Below are 17609 nucleotides of genomic sequence, written 5' to 3'. Positions count from 1 at the left end.
TTTCCTTTAGTTTCTGGTGCGTCGCTCTAAACCTCGCTTTGGGCTCGAACCGGCGGTTCTGCCCTCAGGGACGGCAGCGGCCACTCGGCGGGGCGACGAGCTCTCCTCGGCCACCAGGGGGAGCCGCGAAGAAGAGAAACACGCGGGGCCGCCGGGAAGGCGGCGGGAAGGGTCACCGGTCGGCGGGAAGGCCGCGACGGTGAGGGGCTTCACCGCTCGCCTCCTTCTCAGCGCCATAGGGAGCCTATGCTGGCTAGGGTCCCTGAGGCAAAGAGCAGGGTTATACTTGCAAAGCCGGGGACTAGAGGTCGAGTGGCGGCATCTCCTGTGGTTGAGGGCAAAAGGTACTCTTTTTTTTATCGTCTTCTTTTCGAAAGAGGCGCGCAACAAACCAACAGTTCCGAGTCCTGTAACCTGTAAGTGGCACCTCAGAAATGTCTTGAAAATTTCTAGCTGGTTTATTGTGTACTTCTGGACTCTTCTGGAGCAAAGCAGATGTTGAGCTTTTTATAGAGAACCATTTGTGCCAAAACATTTGTGTCAGTCCCCTCTCTTGGCTGGCTGGCTTTCTCAAGCAATCAGGTTGTACTTTGGAGACTGGGAAAGCAGACTTTCCACTTGCTACAGCCCAGCTGCCTCCTTTCATCCAGGCGCTCAAAAGGTCTTTCAATAACACCAGAGAAGTCAAGGTTTCACATTGATTTCTACAATTCAAATTTCCTGCTTTGAAATAAACAGTATTTTTGGCCCAAGGTGTTTTACACCACTGAAAAAAAAATATATTAGGTCAGTCTTTAAATATTGATTTCATTTTCAAATGGAAACTAAGCTGTTAAGCAGCGAGTCTTCCAGGTGGCCTTGCTGAGTGGCTTCTGTCAACCATCTAACTTTGCACATCAAAAGAAGGGTGATGAAGCGGGTGAAGGGTCTAGGGCACAAGTTTTATGAGGAGCAAATGAGAGAGCAGGGGCTGTTTATTCTGGAGAAAAGGAGGCTCAAGGGGACACCTTAACACTCTCCAACTATGTAAAAGGAGATTGTAGTGGGGTGGGTGCTGGTCTCCCAAGTAACAAGCAATAGAATGAGAGGAAATGGCCTCAAGTTGTGCTAAGGAAGGTTTAGATTAGATATTAGGATTTTTTTTTTTTTTCACTGAAAGAGTTGTCAAACATCATAACAGGCTGCCCAGGGAAGTTGCTGAGTCACTGTCCCTGGAAGCATTTAGAAGATGCGTAGGTGAGGTGCTTAGGGATGGGGTTTAGTAGTGGATATGGCAGTGCTGGGTTAATGGTTGGATCTGATGATTCTAAGGGTCATTTCCCACCTATTGATTCTGTGATTCAATGAACTTATGTGGAAGATTTTCCTCAGCTTGTTTACTATCCTCTTCCCCTGCGCCCCCCCCCCCCCCAATAAAACACAACAGCACAAAATATTAAGTGCTTCCCCTCTCTTTTGTGCCAGTTTTTAAGCAGGCCTGAGTGATAAAGAAAGAAACAACTTCATCAATACGAAATCTTGGAAGTTACCTTGGATGGGGAAAATGGGCTGGTGAAAAATTACGGAGTATCATTTAAAAGGTGAAGGAGTGGGTCGACACTGATGAGATGCACATGTCCTGGGTGCTAAAGCCTCAGATGGAGCCATATGAGGGAGGAATCTGCTGATGACTGAGGCTCAGAGGTGCTGCTGCCATATATGGCATCTCCTCCTGTCCCCATTCCCACATCTGGTGCATCAAATCTCATTTTAAGTGCCTTTTGAAGGCTTTGCTTCAGAAGCATGGTTGACACTTCACCTTCTGCAATGTGGAGGAAGCTATCCCCTTGCTGGTGGGGCTGTGAGGTGGGCAGAGCTGAGGCCAGGCAGCTGCTGCTGCACAGAAACTCTAGAAGAGGCCTGTGGGGAGCAGCCCTGCACTGCCCCTGCACTGTCTCTGCCCTGCATCTGGTGAGGAGCCTGTAAGGAGGCTGATGAGAGGAGCTAGAAAACAGAACTATGGAAGAAATGTTGGAAACAAACTCTGTTCTTGGTTAATTCACAACACATAACGTTTTCCTTGCCTCTCAGGGCAGAAATAAGTGACACATTCACAAAATGCTTATTTAGGAAGAATGCATAAAACTGTCTCTCTGAGTGAGTGGGAATGAAAGGGAATGAGATGTGTTTATTTGGTTCCAATTACCCTCACACATGCAGGCCTTTTCCTTTCAGCCTTTTTCTTAATGTTTTCCAGCTTGTCAGGTGTTGTGTGGCTGCTTTCCCTTCCCACCTTCTCTCACAGCTCTTCTTTTTCAATGTTTTTTTTTGAGAGTGTAACTATGCAGTCTGTACTTTCTTTGTGAGGCTGCCAGCTTCCTGCCCTTTAGCATCTCCAATAATTACTTCCTACTCCCATGCTTTTTATCTGTTTTTTTAAGCCCAGATCACTCAATCCGTTTTACAGCAGAGCCCGCACACAGTGGAGTTGGCAGGCCCAAGGAGGTGGAAAAATGGCATGAGAAAATGAATGCCAGGAGAAGGTTCTGCCACAGAAAGGTCTTCTCTGAAAATAACATCCTCTGAAACCTTGCATCTCACTCAAGCCCTTCTGTGAGGTGATGTGTGCCTGTGACTATAAGAGAAGATACTGTGCCTTCATCTTTCTGTTTCTACAAGGAATCCTGCTTCTTCTCATTTTCCCAAATGAAGACTAGTAATTGCAACCATCGCTTTCTGTATATAAGGCTTATTATTTTGGCTTGCCCAATCACTCTTTGGTAGCTCAAAATTGCAAGATTTTAAATGACCCATCCTTTTCTATAAGCAAGATAATGAAAAAAGTTATCTTACACTAATATAAATTGGGTATATGAACACATACATATCTAAAATATTTACATAATGCATTTTTCTATTTTCCAGTTACAAAATTTCTGCAACACAAACTTGATTCTTATCCAAAGGAGGTTTTTTTTCTCCTCACTTTAAAAAACTTTCCACAACTGTATTTCTAGATCTTCAAGGCAGCTACATGGAAATCATGCCCTGCAATTACCTTCTTAATTGTTCTGAAGATTTGTAGTTTTGTGCCTGAAATCAGTCCCAGGTTTTCCCTGAAGAATATCTTAGATGAAAGTTGATGTTGCCTTATTTTGTGTCACTGCACTCTCATGCATTTGTAGAAACAAAATGAGATAGAGTTTTATTAAGTTTCACTAAGCTAAGTAGCAGCAGAATAGTTCAGAAATATCAAAACATAATAATCTGATATTTTTGGAAGACATACATTTTTCTTTTTGGTGTTTTTTAAAACAGCTTTGGAACACACTTCAAAAAGGTTTATGTTACCAGAAACTTTGAAAATTTTAAACAATCAAAATTGAACTGAAACACAGATTTTGTCAAAATTATACCTTTTGACTGAATCAAAATCTTTTTCCCCACATTTTACCACAGGAAGTTCTCATTCCATTTCAGATTGGGGAAAAAAATAATCTCAGAATCCAAACTTTCTCTTAAATGGAAAAACTGGTTTCTACCCACCTTCACCCTATCCTTTTTATGCTGACAAGGTTATAGGAGGAAACCTTTAAAAGCGTATCAAGCTTTGGGCTTCCACACTTCATTCCTTGTAGAATTACGGAATTATACAAGCTGCCTCTTTCATAACTCCCCATTTGGCTTTATATCACAGAGCTTTTCATTTTCCTAACAGTAGTTCCTCATACTTCTGTGGCTAAAAGGTGAGTTTATTCCATTCTTGTTTGAATAATGTGCATGATAGAAACCCCTTTGGTCTTCTGCAAAAATTCCACTTGCGAGCCCATAGCAAACAGAAGGGATACTGTGCTTTTCTGCACAGCCTGTATGCAGACCAGTAAAAGGAATGGGACATACTAATTACAGGATTTTGTGGCCACTCTGCAAACATAATCTGCTGCTAAGACCCCAGGTATCACAGCTCCTATTCACCTTGTGAATTTCTAGAACTTGTGGAAGCACTTTGGACAATTACCTAATTCTCTCATATCTGTGAAAAACTCATTAAAACTTCTAAAGATTAACAGTGCTGTCAGGCGTTCACAGAATGCTGTACATTAATGAAAAATCTAGCATAGAAATGAAGAATGGCCCATTGTAGGAAAATGAAATAGCAGAATATAGAGAATAGATGTCACCATTGACGAATCAGTACAACTGATTGAATCAGTAATGATAAAGCCAATGTCCCTTGCTTTATGACTTCCAGAGTGTTACATAAGGATATGTCAATAACTAATGGTAGCCAATGCTGAAAAAATATATCTGTGGCACATTTACTAATGGCAATTAAATTTTTTAGGATGTTGCAGAAAGCTGTAAATTTTGAGGTAAGTTCTGTAGCTTCTCTGAATTTTGATCTCCTTTTTCTGCTTTTTATTTTCAAGTTTAGGGCCAACCTGACTATCAATAAAAAGATCTCTGTTTAATATTGTAGTGGTTTAGCCCTGGCTGGGTGCCAGATGCCCACCAATTGGACAGGGAAGAGAAAAAAATATAACGAGAGGTTTGTGTGTTGAGATAAGGACAAGGAGATCACTCAGCAATTAGTGTCACAGGCAAAATAGACTCAACTTGGGGAGAAAAAGGTTTGATTTATTAACTGAACAGTAAGAACAAAGAGATGAAAAATAAAAACAAATCTTAAAACACCTCTCCCCACCTCTTCCCCCTCCAGGACTCTCCTTACTTTCCCCCCCAGCAGTACAGGGGATGGGGGTTATGGTCAGTTCACTACAGATGGACTTTGCTGCTGCTTCTTCTCACAGTGAGGCCTCCTCACACTTCCTACTGCTACACTGTGGGGTCCCTCCCATGGGAGACAGTGCCTCACGAACTTCTCCAGTGTGGGTCCTTCCCATGGGCTACAGTTCCTCACAGACTGCTCTGGCATGGGGCCTCCCACAGGGGCAGCTCCTCACACCCTGCCCGAACATGGGGAGAACGGTCCTTCAGGTACTGACTGCTCCAGCATGAGTCCCTCATAGGATCACAAGTCCTGACAGCAAATCTGCTCTGGCATGGGCTCCTCTCTCCCCACGGGCTCCCAGGTCCTGCCAGGAACTTTTTCCAACGTGGGCTTCCCACAGAATCACAGCCTCCTCCAGGCATCCACCCGCTCCGGCATGGGGTCCTCCACAGGCTGTGAGTGGATCTCTGCTTGCCAGTGTCCTCCATGCATGGACTGCAGGGGCGCAGCTGCCTCACCATGGTCTTCACTACAGGTCACAGAGGACTCTTTCTTCCAGGGCCTAAGCATTCTCCTCCCCCTCCTTCTCCACTGACCTTGGTGTCCACAGCAATGTTTTCACATTCTCACTCCCTGTTGCTGCTGCAGTTTAGCAATTGCAGAGCAACTTCTTCTCAAATACATTATTCACAGAGGTGTTACCTCAATCACTAACTGGTCCAGCTTTCATCAGCTGCATGGTCCATCTTAGAACTGACTGGCATTGGCCCTATCAGCTACAGGGGAAGCTTCTGGCAGATCTTTTCTTTAAAGAAGCCACCCTTGTAGCCTCCCTGCTTCCAAAACCTGGCCCAGGCAAAACCACCACAAATATGAATCCTAGATAACTTAGTGTTTTGGCTTTGCATATATCCTCTGTAGTGCAGATAACATTTCTCCTTTCCCTTTTCTTTCCTTTTTAATTTCTTTCTTATGCAGCCAAACTAGGGCTATCTGCAAAGAGTTGCAGAAGGACCTTAAGAAATGGAGTACACAGTTTTCAAAATAGCATATACTAATAGTGTCTGCAAGTATGGAATGATGACCATGGTAAAAAAAAAAAAAATAAGAAAAAGCTACATTTATGTAAAGACTGACCTGTTACCTTTCAGGAGAGAAATCTTGGAATTGGCTAGTTTGTACAAATATCAGTGCAGTTTAGTGCTCAGAAACATTCAAATTAGGAAACAGAACACCAGGCAGTAGTAGGAAAAGAGGGGAAGAAAAGCAAATTAAATATGGTTACATGCATTTTGGGAGATTTGTGTAGTTCTTGTCCTCATCCTGAATCAAGGATAATCAAGAGTATGGAACTGTTTTTATATTACAACTAAAAAGATTAGGACTGTTCATCTGGAAAAAAAAGGAGGTGGCTGACAAGAGGATTCAACAGTAGTCTGTAAAATCACAAATGACATAGAAGGGATGAGTATTTTGATCTTTGTGTTTGTAGTCTCACAATATCAGAAGAAGGGAGCATGATGGGACATTTTCAAGTGGCAAGTTCAAAATAAAACCAAGTTATGCATTTTTCCACAGAAGAGAGAAAAATTGTGGAACTCATCAGCACAAGATCTTTCAGATTTTACATGGGTTCAAGAGACAAAAAGTAACAGAAAAACAAAAACCAAGAACTGTTAAACCTAAAGAATACACCTTTCAGGAAAGTGCTGTGGTACAAAACCCTTGAGGCTAAACGAGCATATCAGGAAAGTGACCTTGCATGCTTAGTCTGTTCTTGTAACTCCTCTGTAGGCATTGTTATTGTAGACTGTCAGAGATGGGACATTAAATTAAATGGACCTTTAACCTGACTCAGGATGATTGTCCCTATGTTGTGGTTATAATCCGAAGATAATTCATTGTGAATGGGCTGAATTGCTCTCATGAGCCCAGAGTAGTAGTTCACTGGTGATGATTTGTATTTGTCCGATGCTTCTTCGCTGCCTTCTCTGCCTCCTGTTTTTCTCTCCATCTTTTTTCTCTTGTAAATAGCTACTGAAACATCACTGTTCCCACAAAGTTTAATTTTGGGTATGGTCGCTTACCGGTGTTTCTTTGTAATCCAAGGTTTTCTAATGCCCTTAAATAGCACTTTCTTACTTGGCTGAAGAGCAGCAGGATCAAAGATCTGCTTATGCTTATGTAACCAATCTCTGGCACTATACATATCTCATGCAAAGCAGAACCTGACACTTTTGACAGTAGCACTGAGATGAAACAGCTTTCTGCAACTACTCTCAAGGAGATCAGAAGGGGGAAACATTTACAAAAACAGTAGTAAAGGAGAAAAATACTTTAACGTAAAATCAGTAAGGATGAAAGTAAGCACGTTGTGAACCCTGTAGTTACGCTGGGATTTTACCTTCAAAATTCACAGTTATGTTGTACTGCTACTCTACAGTTTCACTGGCAGCAGCACTGGTAAAAGAAACCAAGTACACTGTCCTCTGATGTTTATTCGTCTTCAGGCACTGGCCACCTGTCTGCCAGGTGTCCACACACAGTAATCAGGGATACAGTAGTACATCCCAACTGACTGTAAATGGCCAGCCGAGATGTTAAAGTGCTGTGAAGGTGTGACTATGTGGACTTCAGCATGGACTGAGCACTGGTTAGCAGGGGGAGGACCCAGAGTCCCATGGTGAAACATCTGGCAATCACACCTAGTTCCAAACGAAATGGGTTGTGTGGGCCCTTCCTGCGTTCTCACCAGCGCTGGAGGGCTTAGCACAAGCAGTGTACCCAGCAGGGCAGATGTAAGGCCTGCTGAAGGGCCGCCTCGGCGCCAGAGCGCTGGAGAGCTGCTGGGGAGGGGTAAACTGTGAGGTGTTAGATGTGTCAGAGGACGTGGACGAAGGAAGGAGAAAATGACTCAGAGACTGAAAATGAGGAGTTTCTTAATACTCGTTAAGGGCAAGGGGTAAGAAGTACATGCTGTCCTCAGTATAAATTACAGCAAAAGCATTTAGTTGCCTCCACTTGGTAGGCACAGCATATGACATGAGGCCATTTTAGGGACGGGCCACGGACCACCGCTGACCCTGGGAGCAGATGTGCCCCTCCGAGCGATGGATCAGCTCCCGCCGGCGCGATGGCGGGCCGGGGCGCAGCCGGAGCTCCCCAGGGCCAGGCGGGCGCGGGGGCGGCCCGCCTGGCGGTGTGCGCGGCCGTCGGCAGTGGCGAGGCGGGGCTGCCCCCAGCCCCTCGCCGCTCTCCCCAGCGGCGCCCGCCGCGCGCACCGCCCTCACACGCTGATGCAATCGGAGCCCGCAAGCGGCGGCAAGCGGCCACGGCAGCAGCAGTGGCCACGCCAGCGCCCGCAGTCGGGTGGGATCGGCCGGCCCTAAGCCCGCGCAGCGCCCGCCACGCCCGCGCCTATACCCGTGCCCGCAGCCGGGGGCTGGGAGGTCCGCGGGGCTCTAGCAGGAGCGGCGGCCACCGAGAGCCCGCTCCGCCGCGGCAGGGAAGGACCCCCGCTCCGCAAGCATGATGAAGGTAAGCGGAGCGGGTTTCCTGCCGAAAGCCCCCCGTCCATCCTCTGGAGGATGTGGGGTAGCAGAGGCACTTTTCTCTGACAGGCAAGGAAACCAGCAGTTTCCCGGCTTGCCTTTACAGATTTTAATGCTCTTACTATTTGTGCTTTGCGAAGGAGATTTCAGTTCCCATGAGATTTATTGTTTGAGATTCAGAGGCAGGATGTGTATGATTCTGCTTCGTTCCATAATCTTTCATTGCAGTCAGCATGTGAGGAGAAAAAATAAAGACTCAGGAGGGAGAAGGGAGGAAGGAAAGGTGTATTATTTCCTCAGGGGTGTGGGTGAAGGATTTCTTAGATTATTTGTAACATGGAGCTCTTAATGATTAAAAATAAAAAGATGTCAAAAGGTATAGTCTCCTGTTAAGCACCATGCCTTTTTATGGCTGTGAGTTTGTTACAGGTCATGTCTGCCATTGTACTAAAACAGACTATGGGAAAAACCCAGTAACATCTATTTTGAGGCTTTGAGTAATTGCAGAATTAACTTAAAGTAACGGAAGAGGAGTTGTTGGTAGTGAACACTGAGGTGAAAGATGTGTGGGAACTATCCTTTTCTAAATGTCGTGTTTATGTTCTGCTTAGTAAGGCTGATCAGGGGATTAAAAAGAAGTCTTCCCAGTCAAGACAAAGGGCATGAGGATAGCACAGATGCTTTTCAATTAGATTGAGGGAACATCAAAGCAACTTTATACCCCGTGGAACAGCTGCTAAGAATAATTCTTGAGTTTTGAAGGTCTGTGCTGGGCTGACTGTGAATTTCACAGCTACACCCTGATGCCAAGGTTAACAATTGAAGAAAAACAAGACTGAGTTATTTACTCTCTTGAGGTAACTATAACAGATGGAATATGGGCACAACAGGTATGTCAGTGCCAGGTGTCTTCCAGCTCCTGTCAGCCACCGATGGCAAGTGTTACTGTCATCTCATCCTGGATCCCATCAACATTGCTTTCTCCTGGGTGACTGTAGCGGTGGTGCAGATGCTGCTGATGATGGGAGGGTGAGAATGTGTGAGTGCTGTGGAGGAGTCTTGGAAGGCTCATATTAGTCCCATTTGCACTTTTTTCAACTGGAGAGTGGCAGACCAGCCATGGCAAAAAAAATGGTCCAAAAATGCACAGGGAAAATACCCAAACAGCTGCCCCCAGCCAGAATGTTTAGGGACAGAATGTGTGCCAAGGAGTGAGACAGACTGTCATGTTTTTGATCACTTTTTATGTACTTATTGTGTGTTTAGAAGAGACAGCGTGACCCTGGTCTATGGGGAGTGACCCAGCACCTGGCATACCTATGCCAGAAACAAGTAGCAGGCAAGCCATAGACCTGCCTTGCCTGTTTGCTCAAACCAGTGCTGGCATCTCAATAGGTTCTTCTTACCCACACATAACCTAACTTTGGTTTTTGCTTCTACTGTACAAGGATATCATGAAGCAATAGCTACAACAGTAAAAGTACACTCTTGTCACTTTGTAAGTGGAGTAGCATTGGGCAAGACTGTTCTATCAGAGCCCTTTACCCTTTATTTGACTCATTCATTTGGACTGTAAGCTCTCCAGCATTAGGGCAGTTGCTTTGTATTTGTAGAGCACATATCAAAGGCACAGAAAATTACCATTTACTTTTGCAGAACCCAGTAACTTTATGAAGGTATCAGTAAGCAACAGCATTATCATAGTTCCTTATCATTCATCTTCCCCTTCTTCATTTCCTGCTTTTAGTTGCAATGCTCCATTTCTCCTTGAATTGTTTCAACCCCAACCTCAACTCTCTCTTTCTGGCCTGTTTAAAGGAATGTTATGTATTAGAAATGAACTATGCCTCTGGTTTCTGCAGTCCTGTCATGTCCACCTATTGCACTGATTGTTACTGACAGCTGTAGCACTCCAAGCATTGTGTCATCCAGTGGATGTTCTGATTTTTTTTTTGTAGAAATTGAGTACTGAAATCTGCTGAAAAGTCATGGATAAAAAAGACTGCAAAATCATTGGGTAGATTTTACACAGCTGATACCTTGCTAAACCAGTCCATAAGCCATATCCTTGCTTTCAATTGATAGATGAAAATAATTCAAATGGAATTCACTACTGACAAATTTATACCTGTGAGGGCAGTGTTGGGAAAGGAGGTACAGCAGCTCATTAATTGTGTAAGTACTCAATTACTCTGAATTTGTTCAGCCATTTTAAAACAATTTCTTTGGTGTGGTCAGGCTAAAGAATCAGAACAGACATTATTTCCATTACTTCCTTATGTTATGCCATTTTCTGAAATGAATGATCATAGCTGAATGTACAGTGAACTTCAGATTATTAGTAGCTTTGAAAGTAGGACCTTCAGTGTTAGAATGAAGGAGGTAAGGGGTAAATTCTGTTTGGAAAACTTGCACAATTAGCCCTCTTAGGCCACACACGTGAGGACTGGCATCTTCATGTCACTACAGTGACATATTATGTTCTCCACAGTGCTAGCTAGATAAGCTCATTGAGACTTACAAGCTCACGCCACTCAGTACTGAGTGTGGCTTTTGATAATAAATTGTGGCTATCCAACTGCCACAGTGGCTATAATGTAGAGATTAAATGCACAGTCTTCATCTTGAGTGTCTGAATTTTGGTAATAGTCATAAATCAAAGTAGTATATGACCTTAATTTATTAGTCCCTTACATGCTTGCAACTTGATACCTCCAATTCTGACATAGGATGAAGTGAATGGGTGGTCCCATTTACCTTGGAAATGATTTCATTGCTTTATGACTTCATACATTAAAGAGATGGTCAATCTTACCTCATAAAATAGAGCACTTGCTGTAGAAGGGCAATTTAGTAAATATCACCATCTGTTATTGCAGATGAAAACTCAGTGTTAGGCTTACAGAAAAGCCTAGGATTGCCCTTTGGTGTGTCTATCAAATGATCCAAAAGAGTTAACATGAAGTAAATAATTTAAACTATCTTTAAAATTATCAGTAAGTTTTACCCATCTGTCTTTTGTACATCTTGGCCCATAGTTTATTACTGTTTTTACAAACTAATGTCATAAAACCCTTCCAACAGAGTTACTAATTTACTTTCTTCCCTTGAGGTCTGCAGTTTATTCCAAGTTTTATTTTAGAGTGTACCTGATGCATTAATGAAGGGCAGCATATGACTTCTCAGTAGGTACACAGCTACTGCAAATTCAGTTTGCCTTATTAGAGGGTTTCACACAATATTTGATAAAAACACTCTTAGTAAGAAATATATTGTTTTTTCTGGCATAATAAATGCTTGAATTTGCATTACCTTTACTGAGAATGAGCTGTTAAACCTTGACACTGAGAGGCTGAGGGAACCGGGTTTGTTCAGTCTGGAGAAGAGGAGGATTTGGGGTGATGTAATAGCAGCCTTCCAAAATGTAGAGGAAAATCAAGGAGATGGTACCAGAGTCAGCAATGATGTATGGCCAGAAGACAAGAAAATTGAAATGAAAAAGGTTCAGACTGGATATAAGGAAAAATTGTCCCCATAAGGACAGTCAGGCATTGGAATGAATTACTTAGAGAGACTGCAGTCTCTATCCTTGTGAACTCTCAAGAACCAAATGGTTAAAGCCTTAAGAAGTCTGGTCTGATCTCAGAGATGGTCCTGATTTGAGCAGGAGATTGGACTAGAGACCTCCGGAGGCCCTTTCCAGCCTCAGCCTATATTTTCCTATGGTCCTGGAGAAATGCTTATAAAGTATTCTTTTATTTTAATCAAGTCTTAGTCTTTGTCACAGTAGTGTCAATCTGTACAAGTTTGCCCAGAGCTTGGCTTGCTCAGCTTTTACCAGTACAAATAAATGGACTCTGGAATCAGTTTGTTGGGTATCTTTGGGAAGAGTGATGGTGGTGGTGGTGGTGGTTTTTTGTGTCTATGTACGTGTGTCTTATTTCGTTTTGCATTTTCCCTGGGAGCCTTTTTGCTTTAATTACCACATTAGGATTCATAATAAGGTTTATCGATACTCAGTGAGCCAGATATTGACATCATTGAGCCAGAAGGGAAGACTGAAAGAAGTCACATTTAGATTAGATGTAAAGAAGTTCTTTACTGTGAGGGTGGTGAGGCACAGGAACAGATTGTTCAGAGAGGTTGTGAATGCCTCATCCTTGGAAGTCTTCAAGGGGAGGTTGGACAGGGCTTGAAGCAACCTGGGCTAGTGAAAAAAGTGTCACTGTCCATGGCAAGCTGGTCTCAACCCAACCATTCTGTGATTCTGTGACTGTACCTCCTTCCTATAATCATAGAATCATAGAATCTCAACACCTTTTCCCTAAATACTATACTGTCTTTCTCCCTCCACATCTGAAAGCCAAGCTAGTACTTTCTCTCATAACCAGACTACATCGTGTTTTTTCTAGACTTTTTCTTTCTTACCATTTATTTAAGAATAATTTTTAATACAAGGATCATTGTACCAGCAGATGCTGGTACTTCTAAGGAAGTTATTAATGTCAAACAAAAGTTAAGGGGATAGCTTAGGGATTCAAACATCTTGTTCTTAAGGTTAGAGTTTTTTATAATACTGGCTTTTAAAAAACCCAAACTTCTTGTTGATTTTGAAATGAATTCATGAGGTCTTCTCTTTGCTTCTCTTCAATGCACCCGAATGCAAGTAAAGTTCAATGACCTGTTAGAATCCTTTCAACTTTTTAAAGGGTTCTGTCTAGTAGTTTTCACTTCCGTAATATTTGATGCTAAATTTCCTAAGTTGTGTATTTTTTCCTTTCATATGTGGAAAATAAAACGCTGGCAAGACCATTTGAAGCACTGCAAAAAAAGGAGACATTTTTTACTTTCTGGAAAGTGAACTTTAAATTACTGTATATTATAGATAATAGCAAAATATACCATACAAAATGTCATATTTGTTTTTATGCAACTGCATATCATCATGCAATTCCAATTTTAAAAGTTGCATATTCAGCAAGCTGGTTGTTAAGTAAGTTTCTTACCAGATGCATGATGTAGATTTACTGGTTTTAAAGTTTGAGGAAACAAGTGGAAAGGTTAAGTTTTTGGTCCTGGACAAATAAAGGCACGTTTTTGGTTGCTTTCTTTTGTTTTCTTTTGTTTTCTTTTTTTTTTTTTTTTAAATAGGATCTATAATTGTAAAACATTCAGAAGTACCATAATCATTTTTGAGAACAGAACATCAAGATTTATTAAGATTGTCAAATCACCAAGGTCACAGTCAGTGGTAGCATTGAGTCAAAACTTTAAGTCCTTCTGAATCTTGCTTTATGCTGTGGCAGTGCCTACTTAAAAACTCTAAGTAACCCTTCCTAATTACAAGAAGGTCTTGCCTGAAGAATAGGGAGTGAAAGCTGTAAAAAAATGAAGAGTTTTGTACTAGTATAAAAGTGTAATGTGAGACAAGCTTATTCTTTCCAAAACATAAGTGGAAGCATAGGGTTTTATAGAATACAAGTGGCTACATAGCCACAGTTTTCGCCATAGCTGTACAGCTGCATGTATATATGCATGCACACAGAAAAAAATAAGACTAGTCATATGCTCATGTATTTGAGACATTGACCCATTGTGAGTACCTAATTTGTTTTTTAGGCAAGACTGGTGATTAAATGTGCTGTAACCTATTTATATGTGCAGGAAACTAAATTGCAAATTCTGCCTTAAACTGGATTAACGCTCGTCAGAAACAGAAGTGCAGTTTGGGAGGCAGATAAAACAGTTTCCCATTCCTAGAAGAGTTTCTTTTCTGCAACTATGAAGGAAGCCCTTTGGATTTTTTGACTATATTTGGTTAAATTCAGTTTTTCTTCTTCCTATATGCTTTTAACTAAGCTGTGCTTTTTTCTAAATCCAATCCTGTACTGTGTCCCAGTCCATGGCCCCGGCTTCATCCTCAATATTACATTGTGCTTTATAGAATGCAAAGACAAGTTCTGTCATCTGTGCTTTCTTCATATTGACAAGTGTCTGTACCATTAGAATAGTTTAATTTTTAAATATTATCTTTTGCCTTTCAGCACCTTTCTGCACTTCTGGGCATTTACAGGTTCATTCTCCTCTTGATACTTGGAGAAAGAAGTTCAGTAACATTCTTCTCTGGTTCTCCATTGAGCTGAAAATGGTGCACTTCAAACTGTTTCCTTTTGCATCTTCTTTTAAGTGGTTTTGCTCTGGCCAGCAATGTTTTCACCAATTGGGCAAAATATTTATTGTGACTTATAGATAAAATTCATGTGCTGTACTGCCATTTCCAGGTTACCACAGTGGACAAATCAGATCAATACTAAACTATTTTAAGATGCTTAAGGTTCACTTTATAAATTCCAAAATGGCAGAGGCCATTCTAGTCAAGGACTTTGATACTCATGTGGGTTGAAGCTGGGCAAAACTTACGGTTTATGGGAGTGTTACAAACAAGCCATTTGTCAAGATTTATTCAGCTGAGAATGGATGGTCAGTCATTGATACAGATGTTGAACTGTAAGATAACAAACTTACATTACTGGTCATAGGCTTGTTTATTGTCTTCATTACTAGTGCCATACTTTCTTACTATTTCATATTGACATACTTCCTTAGTATTTCAAGGTTATCTAAGAGAGACCTTATCACTCTCAATTTGACCTTGTACCATGCGATAATTTTGGCAAAGGGCCTCGGTTTGCTTTGTATGCTTAACGTGTGCTTAATGCTGACACTTCTACAAATATCTCATCTGTGACTGTACTTCTTCAAGGATGACTTTTAATGTGCTGATTGTTATTCTCCTCTCAAACTCCCTGGACAGAATCCAGTTTGCTTTGGGCACTGTCAACACATGACTGGAGATTTCGGGTGAAGGCCTTGCTCACAGGGTATTTAGAAAGGACACAGAGGGGAACTTCAGTGCAACTTCAACATTTTGGAGTGTTAACACAGTTGAATGTATACTAAGTAGGTGGAGCATCTGGCTTTGTCACAAGTTTAAAATATTTTACCTCTTTTAAGCAGACATCATCAAGAAAAGCAACTTCTTGTGGCTGTTATCCACTCAAGGGAGTAACGTGTGATACTGTGTGGTGACACTGTGGTTATGCTTTGCTTTTCTTGACTTGTTAGTAAGCTTCCATGGGATTATTCACATTTACTTGTTGTAGTGGATTATGTTTACTACTTTTTCTTGCACCCACTGAAACTCAGAAACACTGTAAAGCGAGAGAAGTTCCTAGCATATTCTGAGCCAAATGTCTATCATGCAAATATGTGCTCTATCTGTAGTTCATTGTTGACTTGAACAAGAATATGAACATCACTGCAGGTGCTGTCTTCAGACAGTTCCCAGGGATTTTTCCCTGTGGATTAGCTGTGTTCATAGTGCCCTTTACATCAAGAGGAGTTTCAGCTTCCTATCTACTTTATTGAATTGTGTTCCATTAAATCAAATTAAGACAGTGTTTGAACACACAGCAAAAGACGTGTCACAAGGATATAACCCAGGCTTTGGTAAAAGCCAGGGAGAGATCTCCCATTCTTTCAAACCAATTATGTCAGGCTTAAAACCCACCAGAGCTAGTATAGGCAGGTCTTCTGCAGCCATTGCCTGTGTGCTGTTAGGCAATAAGCTTGCATACAGCATAGCTGTGAGTAGAGTGCACAGCCAAGGCCCCATCAATCATTTACACTTGTTCTTTCTCGAGAAGAACTGTAATGGATCTGGTGAGTGTTCCTCTACAAGGAAGAGGAGCTATAGGTTTCGTTCCTGGTGATCTGTATATGGCCTATTCTGGCAGCTGTCCACCTCTCAGTAAATTCTCTGAAGGAACTGCCGGCTAATGTGAAATGAGACAATCCATGCCTAAATTTCCTGTCTGTGGAAGGTATGGATATTTCTACTTTCCTTCTCTTTGGTGTTGTAACTTTAGAGCCAGTATTAATTTTTAAGTCTTCCAGTTATTACAGGTAGAAGATTTGTTTAAAGTTTATAAACAATGGTCTCAGTTCTCTGCACTGGTAGCCTCACACGATGCAGAAAATCATGCTTCCTGTGTTTTCACACCGGTGGCATTTGGTACTTGGTGATGAATTAAATAGGCCATGCAAAGTTATCAGGACTAGATATGCTATCAAACCAGCATGTGTCTGCCCTTTACAGACCAGCAGCCACATGCACAGTTGATTAATGTTTTGTTGTTTTGTTGTACTTATTGGAGAGTCAGCTAAGTTACTGGTTTATTATCTCTAGTAGGATGGTATACAGGACTTGTGAGAAAAGTAGTTCCTTCGCCTCCAAAGGCTTTGCTCTTCTCCCCCTTCACAGAACCGTTGTTTTCATTGTGTGATTCATCATTGCTCAGCATCTTACGTAAACCTTTATTCCAGTACAAAATGAACTTAAATGGGACACGGTCTAAGCACTCTGAGAATAGCTATAAATGACCCTTTGTACAGGCCAGTGATTCAGGCCTGACCCTGTGTTTCTTCTGGTTCTACTACAGTTACAAGGAAGCTTGCAAACAGGAGTATGTCCTTAAATACAGGTCTTTGTCTGCTAGCTCTTTTCTTTAAGCATGTCAGTTCTTATTTTGAAATCCATCATCATCTCTGCTACAGTTTGATTTTGTTTCTTTTTCCCTAGGAGTCTACAATGATTTATTTGCCAAGTGTAGAAGCTTTGATCTCTCACACTGAATTGTCTGCTTCCAGTTCTAAACACTCAGTAACCCTTCAGACAATGATTTTGTTTCTGCTGTCTATGCTTTCATGTTATTTGTATTATCATTTGGTAATTGCATCAAGCCACTTGCCTTGGTCATCAGCTACAGGATCTGTGTGTAGTTTACACCATCAGGGAATTTCACAAATAAATTGTAAGCTATATTTTATGCATCTTTAGTTCAGATTTGTATTTTTCCTGTACAGCTCTCTCAGGATTAAAAAAATACAGCCAGTATAACTGAAAATAAGCAGAATAATTTTTATTGTGCTTAAGCTTATCTGTGCTGGTATAATGGTGCAGTTCAAAAAGCATCTCGTAACTCTGGTTAACTTTACTATAAAATCTTAAAATGCTAATTTAGTACCTGGCATTATAGAATATATGAGCAAAGAGAATACTAGAGAAAATGGAATGAACACAAGCTCCCTTGTGGTTAAAGCAAAGCCTTTTTACAGTGGTATGTAACAGCATTTATACCGTTTCTTGTTGGCAGTTGGATGTAAAAGATCTTGTATGAGTGAGAAGTGGCCCTAAACACAATAAAACGATAGTGGCTTTCAGAATTTTTATTTCTTTTGTTTGAGCATTAACCATATCACATAGCCATGAGACACTATCTAGTTAG

General features: G+C 41.7%; 1 protein-coding gene across 2 annotated transcripts in view; it reads left to right on the top strand.

Annotated features, from left to right (window-relative positions):
* The first annotated feature begins 8049 nt into the window (after nucleotides 1-8049).
* Nucleotides 8050-17609, top strand: part of BCAT1 (branched chain amino acid transaminase 1) — a 66173-nt gene continuing 56613 nt past the window's right edge. For both annotated transcript variants that reach the window (XM_062009314.1, XM_062009325.1), the window contains exon 1: nucleotides 8050-8248. In XM_062009314.1, the coding sequence (XP_061865298.1) occupies nucleotides 8240-8248 (9 nt within the window). In that variant the 5' untranslated portion in view covers nucleotides 8050-8239. The remainder of the gene's footprint in view (nucleotides 8249-17609) is intronic.

This window comes from Colius striatus, chromosome 1 (genome assembly GCF_028858725.1).
Source record: "Colius striatus isolate bColStr4 chromosome 1, bColStr4.1.hap1, whole genome shotgun sequence".
Classification (NCBI taxonomy): Eukaryota; Metazoa; Chordata; class Aves; order Coliiformes; family Coliidae; genus Colius; species Colius striatus.
This window is presented reverse-complemented; position numbering and strand designations above follow the sequence as displayed.